At 42.6% G+C, this 12,398-nt stretch overlaps 1 protein-coding gene across 2 annotated transcripts in view; it reads left to right on the forward strand.

Annotated features, from left to right (window-relative positions):
- Nucleotides 1–326: 326 nt before the first annotated feature.
- The window catches only part of SH3GL2 (SH3 domain containing GRB2 like 2, endophilin A1), a 121,836-nt gene continuing 109,764 nt past the window's right edge, over nucleotides 327–12,398 (forward strand). For both annotated transcript variants that reach the window (XM_048503619.1, XM_048503620.1), the window contains exon 1: nucleotides 327–527. In XM_048503619.1, coding sequence (XP_048359576.1) covers nucleotides 483–527 — 45 coding nt within the window. In that variant the 5' untranslated portion in view covers nucleotides 327–482. The remainder of the gene's footprint in view (nucleotides 528–12,398) is intronic.

Genomic DNA, 12,398 nt, shown 5'->3' on the forward strand with positions numbered 1-12,398 from the left:
GAACTGATACTGGAATCAGTGGTTCACAAAGTCAGTGGGCAATCCTAAACAAACTTGGGAGTAAGTTCCACTGAAATCAGTGAGACGTCCTTCTGAGACGATCCCTGAGCAGCAGGAACTTCAACCCTTCAAAGACCATTCACTTCGATAAATCCAGAAAGGTGCATCTCCGCTTAGGATGGCTTTTTAAACACTCTGCCTGGTTCGTTAGCCCTAAAAGCACCATTAACAACAGGGAACCATACACAGCGCAATATGCTCTCCTAGCGCTGGGAGCACAGGCGACGGAGAGCGTTCCCTTTAAGGGGCCGGGCTCCCTGGATCTGACGTCAGGGTGTTTCTGCACCATAGCCTGGCATCTGAGAACCTGTGCAAGCAGGAGGGGGAACAAGGAGGCAGGCAAGAGAGAGTCGAGCCGCGTAATCCCCCTTGCAAGTGTTCCTGCCATCTCACCTCGGAGCTCCCGGGACCAGCCAGCAGAAATGTCGGTGGCGGGCTTGAAGAAACAGTTCCACAAGGCCACTCAGGTAAGGGCACCGCAGGGGGGTTGCATGAAGCCCCTGACCGCGGAGGGGTGCTGAGCTTAAAACGGCGCGCGCCTGGTGGCTGAATGGGAGCGCGCGGTCCACCCCTGAGCCCCACTGGCGTTTCTCCCCTGGGCTGGCGGTGCAGGGAGCCGCGCGGGGGGGGCCTCTAGGGGGCGCTGTGTCCAGGCTGCTGGCGCTCGGTTGAAGTTGGCTAGTGCGGGTCTCTCGGGAGGGGATCCACGGGGACTCCCAGCTTCGGGCGGCTGGAATTGCATCCTTTCAGTTCCGCGCTTCTGACCATCAGGGCTTGGAATGCAGAATACTATTATTCCGGCTCTGCTGTCTGGCATATGGGTCTTAGGGTAGCGCTTGATTGGATAGGTCTGCAATATCAAGCCGCTCATGTATTCAACACTGTGCTCTCCGGTGAGGAGGCGGAAGGGGGAAGCGCGCAGGACCACCCTCTTCCCGGTCTCAGTGTTCTTATTCTATTTATTTGGAGCAATCACATTAGCATGCATCCAAATTACAGTCCCGGATGGTTCGCAGGAGACGCCAGATCTTCCTCTCCCTCCTCCGCACGCCACCCCCGCATTGGAGCACTTTAGCCACTGCATGGGAGGATTTGGAGCTGTTCATCCCCCGCTGCTGCAGCCCTTGGCGGAAGGGCGGGGGACGAGTACCAAGTACAGAGGACAGGCTGAGATTGCAACGGGCGTGCGCGTGTGTGGGGAGAGTTGAGGGTTGCCGATCAATTGTACTGTTTCCATCCCTCCCGGTTGAATTTCGGAATGGGACGATGATTATGTAAAAGTCCTCCTCCAATGACCTTGCAGGCTTGCAGTGATGGAGTTTCTGAGCTTTGATCTGACAAGCTGCTCTATGGCGTAATGACACTGGCCCTAATTTTGTGCACGGTCTCTCCCTTCCCCCATCTCTGCTACCACCATCTTTCCCTCCAGAAGGCTTTCAATTACTTGAGCTCCCAGGACATTAGTTACTCTTTGAGAAAACTTTGCCGAACCTCATTGTAAAGCTGTGTCAAATACTGGGCTTTTAAGTCCCAGTGTGGAATAGAGTGTAAAAATTTAATGTGTATATAGGTATTTGGCTAAGAAATCTCAGCAAAGGTTATGGTGTGGTTTTTAGGGGGCTGCATGATGGCTACTTTAAGGCCCGGCTAGCTACCATTTCTAGAACTGTTTCTGTGTAGAACAAACATTAGTCGGTTGAACGTGTCTCAGGAGAATGTCCTAGTGCTGCAATTTGACGCGACATGCTCTAAAAATGTCATCGAAGAATCTAAACCTGCAGTGTTTTGATGGTTTGATTTTCAGATTGCCATGTTTGTGACTAGTGATGGTGAAAAATGCTGCCCAATGTGCACAAATGTGTTGTTATGGAACATAAAGCGTGAATTAGTTTAATGCCTGATTTTAAAAGTTGGGGTTTTTTTTGTACTGCAGTATTAGAGCTAGGTTCTAGTTCAGTTTATAGGGGATCCCAATGAAAGGGAAATCTCTGTGGGACCGCAGTGCTTGTCTAACACATACCATCTATTACATAATGTTTCTCATTAAGGGCCTTCACGCCACTTAAAACAGTGTGAATCTTCTTGCAGGAAAGAATGTGGTTTGGTGGCTTGCTTTGGACCAGTGCATCATCATACACTGTAGGAATCTCAGTCCTCCCCCCTGATCTAATAGTGTAACTCAATTGATGCTTGCCCTCAAATCTTATTCCCATTATGCTATCATCAATACATTTAATTAGAGATGAACTTTAACTAATTGTTTCCAAGTGAGCTTTGGCAATTGCTTTCCTTGGGCAGCATGACATGGTATCGTAACAATTATTTCGCACTCACCAATACAGCATGTTCAGTAACAGTCATGACAGGGCAATGTGTCAGCGTCCTTATCGTCTCATGTTATCACTTTAGTCCTGTCAGGCTTTAAACGCATTAACCGATCTTATGGTTAAATCTGCTATAGAAGGAAGGAAAGGGAAGTTTGGATAATTTTGTCTCTGGTTAGGCACATTCATGATTAAAACATGGTGGAAAGAAGTCCACTGTTGTTAACTAGAAGTCTTTAAATCTCACAGGAGTCACTGAAGTCTTTCTTTAAATAGGAAAGGACTTCTTAACAGAGAATGTTAGATCAATAATCCAGTGACATTGTTTTTGGCTTTGATCAATCATTTCTAATAGCTACACTTGCATATTCCATTAGATCAATTTCAAAATTTGGATGACTTTTAGTTAGTGCAAATCACATGCTTCCTCTTGCATGTGTGTGGTGGTGCTGGGGGGGGGGGGGAAGGGAGGTTTCCCAAAGCATACTGTGTCCTTATACTCTCTCTCTGTCTCTCTCTGTGTGTATGCGCATGGTATAGACTTACCTTCACAAAGCCTTTGTGGTGGCTTTATTAAGTAGGTGGAAATTAACTGTCTATGTTTCTAGTTTCCTAACTAATCAGTGAATTTAATGCATATTTCTATGTGTGAACACATAGTTATTTTTAAATGCAGTTGCACAGATCAAAGTTATTTTTAAAACCACATTTAGTTTATACAACTCAGAATTCAATTTAGGGTTTTTATTATTTAAAAAAGAATGTGACATTGAAAAGAACAATTCTCAAAAGTGAGTGAAAAAATAAAACTGCTGACTTCCAAATATGATTTACTGGAGAGTTGCACTGAAAGTTTTCAGTGTAGGAAATTAGTTTTGTGACTCATTGTCCTCTGCTTCCCTCTTTAACTTATTCTTGCTTCTAGTTAACATAATCCGACAAGACGGACACATACAAAGCCTGTTTGATCCGTCTGCCGCATGAGGTAAAGAGAGGCTATACATACTCTTGTATTCTATGTGAAACTCTGGATTAAACATGTCAGGTCCAGTTTCAGTATGGCGGCTGTGCTTCATTGTTCTTCCTGTCTGACTCTTCCTGTCTGCATCTTTAGGTGTGCCCTTTAGAATGTAAACAGTATATGCAACGAAAGGGAGAAGGATAGCATGGGCTTCGTGCAGATGCATTTGCCAGAGATGGGCATTAATTGCACTTTTCTGTGGAGAATAGACTTGGCATGTTTCTGTGTGACATGGCCTTTGTCACTATCTTGGACAGTTGCTGAGCTCTGAGCAGGCAACTAAGGTTGTGAGACCATTGACTGTGTTAGAGGCCTTTTGGGCATGTTAGTAAAAGGCTGATTGGAGGTAGCATTTTGAACCTCTAAGAGAGGTCTGGAGATCTCCTGGACTGCAGCTGATCTCCAGACTGCAGAAATCAGCTCTCATGAAGGAAGTGGCTGCTTTGGACAGTGGACTCTGTGGTCCCCCCCTCCCCAAACTCCCCCTTCCCTAGGTTCTATCCTCCAAGATAATACAGATTTGTGGGGAGAGAGAAATATGAATTGATCTGTGCAATGACATAGCTAGCTGATAAAGGCTTCCAGAAGCTTCATTAGTGAAATTGAATCATTCCCCTTTCTTTTCTTTTGGTAATTCCTGGATCTAGGAAACACGTAGACAGAGCTAAGGAAACAACTCATCCCCTTCTCAGTATTGTCTTCTGATTTGCTGCCATCTTCAAGTCTGTCTGTTTGTTGTTATAAAGAAATCTCTGTTGGATACAATCACTCAATCTTTATTATGGCCATTGTACTCTATGAAGTAAATAGGGCACTTACAATTAAAAAGATAAAAGAATATTAAAACTGTAAATATATATCTTTTAAAAATCTACTGGCAGAAGAAAATTTGGAACACAAAAAGGTATGGGAACATAAGGGGCATGGGATAAGAGCATAAAAGGAAACAAGGCATAAGGGAACAATAAAATTGGCAAATAAAAGACTATAACAATTAGGAAATAGTACACTCTAGTACAGTGGTGGCGAACCTTTGGCACTCCAGATGTTTTGGACTACAATTCCCATCAGCCCCTTCAATTGGCCATGCTGGCAGGGGCTGATGGGAATTGTAGTCCAAAACATCTGGAGTGCCAAAGGTTCGCCACCACGGCTCTAGTAAGACAACCTTAGTATTCATTAATCTTCAATTCTTCCTGTTATTGTTGTAATGAAGAAATCATTGTTGGATACTATTTTGTTATCCTATCTGTTAACTTAATGTGACCCTCCAGTTGTCCTTGATGAAGGCTGAGGCATCCAATAAACAATGATTATTTTTGGTCACACTGCAGATCCTAGAGATGTTGATCTCAATAAGCAACCTCCCTTTTGCCTTGCAAATCACTAGCTTGGGAATTTTGAGATATATTTTGTCAAATGTTAATTAATAACCATCTGATGAACAATCACTTCTACTTCCTTTGATGGTCCATCTGTTTCTCTTAAACACTGTGCTTACTGAATCTTTAATCTGGTATAGGAGGGGTTCACTTTACTTGCTAGAAGCACAAGTGATGTTCTCTTTACTTGCTAGATGCACAAGTGATGTTTAGCTACCTCTCTCTGAGGCTCTTCTCAGAGAAGTAGTGCCAGTAAATGTACAAGTCCCTGTAGCATATTGAGGTTCCAATCCTACTCATATGAGTAGAGCTGTGACACTTGCTTCTTATGATAGTCTTTGTAAGTGTTACCAAAGGTCTTTTTACTCTCTTTATGTTAAACAATAGAAACTGTCACGGAAAACTGACTTCAACAGTGCAATCCTAATCAGAGTTGTTCTCTAAGGCCATTGAAGTCAATGTGTTTAGAAGGGTATAACTCTGTGCACTGTAAATTTAGGAATTTTTTGCTTGCCAAATGCCTTTCTGTTTGGTTTTGCTATAAAAAGCTATCGGCTAGCATTTAGAGCAATCCAAAGGCTCTTTTTATTTAATTTTGTGCTCACTTTTCATTTATCAGAAGCAGAAACGCTGTTACCTAATGTTTAATTATTCTGTCTACCCTGGGTTTAATCTTTAAATGCAAAACATTAGGGCAGATGTCTTGAAAACCTAGCCAACTCTCCCTACAAAACTGTGATCTATTATGTGAGTGTTATAAAATACATTGCATGATTGTACAAAATGAAATGTGTGCCTTCATCACAATCTCACAGGTTTTTCTGATAAGGACCATGTTACTATTTGGACATGTGACTTAATTTTATAATTTACTGTAACCAAACTTAACCTTCTAACCATGGTCAGAAGCTTATTGTTTGCTTGTTCCCTGCAGATTTGGGGATTTATTGCAATATTTAACTTGGCAAAAATAATTGGTTCACATCAAAGGGCTCCCATCTCACTGTTCACATAGAGATGTGATTTCATGCTGTGATTTGCCAGAGGAAAGCAATGGGGCAGAACCAGCTGGAAGGCTGGAGTTGAGGTAGACTACCAATTTTATTTTAATGATCTCAGAGATATCTTGGAATCAGGATTTATTTTGTCTAGCTGTGCTTTTGTTCTACAATCCCCTGTTTAAAGCTTAACCCTTTAGCACCCATTGGAAGCTTGTCAACTACCCTTCATTTCAGAACAACATGTTTCCAATATGTTCAAAATCCTGAAGATCAGTTCATAGAGTTTCCTACAGGTATGGAAATTGGGTAGGGATAGCAACCCTATCTAGTCAGTATTGGTATGACTAGTAAAGCTATGCCTTCTACAAAGCAATTGCTATGAATGTTCTGAATAGTCAGTAAACCCCAGATTTTTTTTCTGTTTGCTACATCTGGTTCCACTAGGAACCAACATCAAAATTAAAAGGGAATAGTTGCATAATGCCCATGGAAAAAAAAGAGAGCCGATCATCTGATTCATGAAAGTGTTACCCGCAGGGTGAACCACATTTTCATTTCTTTTTTTTTATTCTACTTATAGGCTTCCTTTCCCCTTGTGGGTTCAGGAGGGCTTCCAACATAGAATAATAAAATCAACAATAAATACCACTACAGTCTATAATGTCTATAACAAGACACCTAGAAGGTGTTAAAACACTAACAGTTAAAAACAAAGACAAGTTCACTATGCTATACTAAACAAAAATAAACAAGGGGAAGAAGAAGGCCTGCTAGATGGAATACCGTTGCTGTCTCAACCATAGGCCTGGGAAAACAACTTTGTCTTATCTATCCTGCATTTCTCTCTAGTGGGAATCCAAAGTGGTTTACAGTATCCTTCATTTTATCTTCACAACAGCCCTTGTGAGGTGAGTTAGGCTGAGAACTTGTAACTAGCCTAGGGTCACCCAATGAGCTTTCATGGCAGAGTGGAACCTGGTTCTCCTGGATCTTAGTCTGATACTCTAACCACTATCCCATGCCGCCAGAGCTCCTTGGAGGGAGGAAGATTCAGTCAGATGAATGGTGTGAGGTGGAGGAGTAGGAGCTGTTTCAGAGAGAAGCCAGAAAATTGAGTATTCCAAACCTTCCTACCTACACAGCAGCCATCCAGGCTTTGCTGCAATTTCCTTCAAGACTGCAGCAAAGCTGGTGGAAGAAATATTGGAGAAAAACTGGGAAACCCTAGACATTCATGAATGTACCATTATGCTTTAGGAAAGCAGGGGGGAAACTTGCTTTCCAACAGCAATGAATCCAGGGCAGATGACTCATATAGAAATCGGCAGAGTCAAAAGAGTACATGTAGATATGGATCACTTCCAAATAGCAATGAATTGATAAAGTAGAATGAATGTGAATAGTGAACATAAACCTTAATGAGTATAAAGTGCTATCAAGTTGCAGCCGACTAATGGTGACCCCATAGGATTAAGGAGAGGTAGTTTCCTCTGCAAAGTCTTCTTTGGTGCTCTCCCATCCAAGTACTACTTTGATTCTGATGAGGTTGGCCTATACTATAGCATTCAACGTCCTACATAAACCGGTAAGGAGAAACCACTACTTTTTGCTCCACCATTCCATGTTTGATCCTAATCAGCAGTGGCGTAGTGGTTAAGAGAAGGTGCATTCTAATCTGGAGGAACCGGGCTTGATTCCCTGCTCTGCCGCTTGAGCTGTGGAGGCTTATCTGGGGAATTCAGATTAGCCTGTGCACTCCCACACATGCCAGCTGGGTGACCTTGGGCTAGTCACAGCTTTTCGGAGTTCTCTCAGCCCCACCTACCTAACCGGGTGTTTGTTGTGAGGGGGGAAGGGCAAGGAGATTGTAAGCCCCTTTGGGTCTCCTATAGGAAAGGGGGGATATAAATCCAAACTCTTCTTCTTCTAATCTGATATTGCCAAGGCTGAATATGAATTCCAGCTGATCAGCTCCTGCGAATGTTTCCCATTTGGACCTCCTCAGAGGCCAGGACTTGATAAAACATTTAGGAGTCCAGATAAAGACCTAGTAGATTCTTTCACTTGCTACTCTGCAAATAACACACATTCCTTCATGGATGTTTCTGCTGTGAAGGAAATTGTGTACCTAGGCATCTTTTTATTTGCAAAAAAAAGACACAATGTATATTTTGTGTAACAGAACTGAAAGAAATTACTCATGTATAAAAGATAACTCTACAATGTCTTCAAAAAAGTGTACACTTTCTAAAACAGCTAATTTATCCAGAGAACTGTTCTTTGTTGTCTGGAGATCTCCTGCAATTCTGAGAGGACTCCAGGTTTTACCTGGAGGTTGGCAACTCAATCCACAATGGCAGGGCTTTGCTGCCTCATTCTACTGCCTTTGTGAACCAGAACTTAAGATTGGTTTCATTAGGGGATGAGTGCTTTAATATGAGAGGTCTTGTCTTAAAATATACATGATGCTATGCAATGGAAAGATCAATAGAAGGGAAGCTGCGCTGGCCCTTTTTCACACATCCTCTGAAGAACATCTTGAAAGAATCCTTTCCTTGTTTTACATAGAAGAATGAGAGAAGCCATTAGTATGCACTTGAGTGCCCGCTTTGTGCCACCACACAGAAGTAGCCACAGTTAAGAACAAAGTATGAGAACAGATGTGGGTTTTTTGTGAAGAGAGATTTTCGCATGCATTTGCATAACTGTTCTAATCTCTGGCATGCAAACTGAATGAATCAGACTCCTGATTTAATATTTAAGATATTGATGTCTTAATTGAAAAATGAGGCTGTTTATGATTCCTAGCATTCTTCATGTTGGGGAAGTTTCAGATATGACTACATGCATAGCAGAAAAGGGATACAATAATTGGTGTCACTTTTATAGTACTTTACTAGAGTGCTTTACCTATATCTGTAGTACTTTGTACAACAGCCCAGTAAGGTTGGCCAGTGTTAGATGGGAGTGGAGTCAAGGTTCAGTGGCTATCTTATGGCCCCTTGGTATACTCTTGGCTGAGATGAAGTTGAACCATGGACTTCTGTAGCTCATACTTTTGACAACAGCCTAGTACCAGCAGTATATATTAACAGTTGTGCAATGAACAATGACTAAGAAAGTAAAATGAATAACATAATCATTACAACCAACAAATGCAATAACAAAGTACATGTAATACCTTAACTTTTTAAAACGAATACCACATTTCCTTGGAATAAATGCCACTATTCTTTGGTTGTGTGTTGTTCCCTGATCCATTGTCCTCAATTGCTTCAGGTTTAATCATGAGCAAACTGCCTGCCAAATTAAATTCCTAATCTGAAACTATTTTAGGTCCATATGCCTTCCACAAAAATATACCCAGACACTGAAATCCTTAAGCTGCTCTCCTTCATATTTATACTTATTTTTGCCAGTTGGTACCAGTGGTTTCTGTATTATCAAGTTTTCATAAATCTGGTGTGTGAGGTGAATATTCAGTGCCAAGTACTGAATACTTAACTTGCAATGCTATCTTTTTGTAGCTGTTTAGAAAGAAATCCCAATGTAGCTCCTGAGCTGGGCATACCTTTAATAGCTCCCCAACTACTAACGTACATGGATAAACAACTAAAGAGAAGCTGAATGTATATAGAGATGCTGTAATTTTAGAAGTGAAGTTTTCTTTTTAAAAAACCCCACAAGCAGATTATAAAGGATAAGATGAATAAAGGAAACTAAAGCTGTAGTTCTAAGGACCCTTTTCCATGGGTCAGCTCCACTGGGCTTACTCAGAACTTGTAAGAAGATCTCTTTAGGACTGCTCCCTGACAGTGCAATCCTGTGCAGACTTACTCCAGTCTAAAGCCAGCAATTTCAGTGGGCTCAAGGTGGAGTAACACTGCATAGGGTTGAACTTTAAATAACTCAACCTGGGAAACAGCATTCAGAAGGAAGGGGTGTAACTCTGTGGGATGAGTGCATACAGGCATACATGGTCACTCTGACTAGTGCAAAATTCTCGTGAGCTTCTATCTTATTCTCCCAAAAACTAGAGTCTTGATTCTTCATTTACTTCCACTCCTGCTGAAGCTGGAACCAGGAGCTCCCAATCAGTGTAACGATGGTCCTCAAACCTCACCATCCATCCATTGTCACACTCCAGGGGCCCACTTGTTCTCTCTTGACTGGCAGTAAGTCTGTGACTTTGTTTCTGTCACTTCCTATTCCTGTCTGCTAATCCTTGGTTCTCATTCTGCCCCTGCATCTAGTCTCCTTCGAATGGCTCAGACCAAAGTGTGTGATTGACTCCAGGCTGCCAGGATGCACTTTGCATATTCAGCATTTTTGGCTGCCAGCTCCCATCAACACAAACACAACCAGTAGAGGTCTGCATCATTAGTCACAATTTTACCTGGGGCCACATTTGCAGCCCCAGAGCCAACAGAGAAGACTTTTGCCAGCTTCAAGCTAGCAGCATGTGTCTTGGGGGAGAGGAGGCGGGGGCTGGCAGCCCAGACTGGCTACAGGTGGGGTGGGGTGGGGTGGAATCAGCCCATAGGCCTGAGGTGGGAACTGGGCAAGTCACTCATCTCTTGAGGTTGTTTGGGCATTAGGATGGTGGAGGAGTGCTATGCTTGCAAGCCCCCCTCCCCTGTTCCGAGGAATTCCTTACAGGGGATGGAGCCATTCAATGGTATGCCCAGCCCAGGGGCTGTCACTGGGCACCTACCATCCGCATGTGGCAAGAAAACCACACAGCAGCTTGTGCCTATGTGCGATCCTGGAGCTTGCCACTCCACAGTTCCCTCTCAGCAGGTGGGCTGCAGAATGGGGTCAAATTGGGCAGCAGGGGAGTTGCCCAATGGTGGATCTGTCCCAAATGCAAGGCAGTGTTTCCTAACACCAGAGCTATTCTTGGTGGCTGTGTTCATGTGGTGTCCTCCTTTAAAATCTCCAGCAGAAGGAAATTCTGACAACTGTCCAGCCACTCAGTTTATCTTGACATCCAGGAAAGGTGTGCACTGCATGTTTTATTTCCTGGGTTTGGTTGGAATTAAGTGGGGAAAGCCCAAAAGCTGTGAATAAGAAGGAAAAAGTAATGAGGAGTCAAAATAAGTTTTCTTGTTTTAGGGAGACTTGAGAAAGAAGCCAAAGAGTTCCCTCTGAATAGACCCACTCGAAACTGCTCGCTAAGGGAATCGAGAGAAACACGTACCTAAGATGAGAATTTCTTCAGGAATGTACTTGTATAGGTACTGCCTCAGAATTTTTTAACACGGGACAAAATAGTTTACAAAAGCTTCAGAAGGCCGAGTGATGAGCTTGTTAGAATGTACCTGCTGTGGTTGATTCAATAAATCCTCCAAATGCGTACAAAAAACTATTTCCTTTCACAGGTCAAAATGACACAACAGTTCTTCAATTTCTTATCCTTTGGTTTTAGTTCATGGCAGGACGTATCTGACTGGCAGGCTTAAGGAATGAAGCTCAATGACCAGGTTCTGGGAGATGGCACCACTGGACCACAATTACACCGAAACAAACAATAAGACTGCTGTGGTATCAAAATACAGGGACCCTACCATGTATCTTGCAGGCATGACATCATTGTCCTGCTCAGTTAACTATAGGCAGGAGGATATATGTACCAACAGTAACTGACAAAGAATGCATGGGAGCAGCTCCCTCATCCTAACAACAACAAAAGGGAGACTATTGGAATTAAACAGAGGAGGAGATTGCTTTTTTGTTAGTCCCATGTTCCTCAGTGGTATTTACATCCATGACAGTGTCCTGAGAATTTTGGCCTTGGTATCATGTAGTTACTGACCTGCTGTTCTAATGAAGCATTCCATTTTGTCATCAGTTTTCTATAAATGATGCTGTTAATCATTGTGTGAGACTGTTATCTACAAAGTCTCCTCAGTTGTGGGTATTTCTGAAGTGCTTTAGCCCCTTTTAGAAGCTGAGAATATATGTGTGAGCATATTGAGACTTTGCTGGCTGGTCTCACTCCTGTAGTGCATCCCATCTCCACGTGTTGAAGAGTAAATCTGTGACAGCATGTGGATTGTGCAGCTTGAGCCTATGAGTTTATACACAGATATCACTATGTGGCTCCAAAAGCCATGTGAAGTGAAGCACATGGGCTGATTCCGCATGGGCCAAAAACAGCAGTGTGAAAATGGTGTGAAAATGGTGTAAAAGGGTTTAAAATGGTGTAAAAGGGTATATACTGTTTTCACACCATTTTCACACCACTGTTTTTGGCCCATGCGGAATCAGCCATAGAGAGAGCAAGACCAGGTACTGTTTCATTCCAAACAAACTTTGGATATACTTGGCCAGTCTGACTTCACAGGGTTTGTTGCAAGATGCTAATTACTAAATGTTCCTTCATGATAATATATTGGATGTTTAAGTATGGTTTAAGTATGTTACACTGACTGTCAATGAATTAATGAATCTGTGTCATTTGATAACAACCTGGAGGTATGAATGAGCCTGTAGTTAGAACTTTGATACCTCTTACGCATGGCTTAACACCATTTGGCTATCTTTACCCTCTGATTTTATGAATAGGAATCTTTTGTGCCTTTTGGAATCCTTCTGTCTTTGGCTGAGG

This window comes from Sphaerodactylus townsendi, linkage group LG07, assembly GCF_021028975.2.
Source record: "Sphaerodactylus townsendi isolate TG3544 linkage group LG07, MPM_Stown_v2.3, whole genome shotgun sequence".
Taxonomy (NCBI): domain Eukaryota; kingdom Metazoa; phylum Chordata; class Lepidosauria; order Squamata; family Sphaerodactylidae; genus Sphaerodactylus; species Sphaerodactylus townsendi.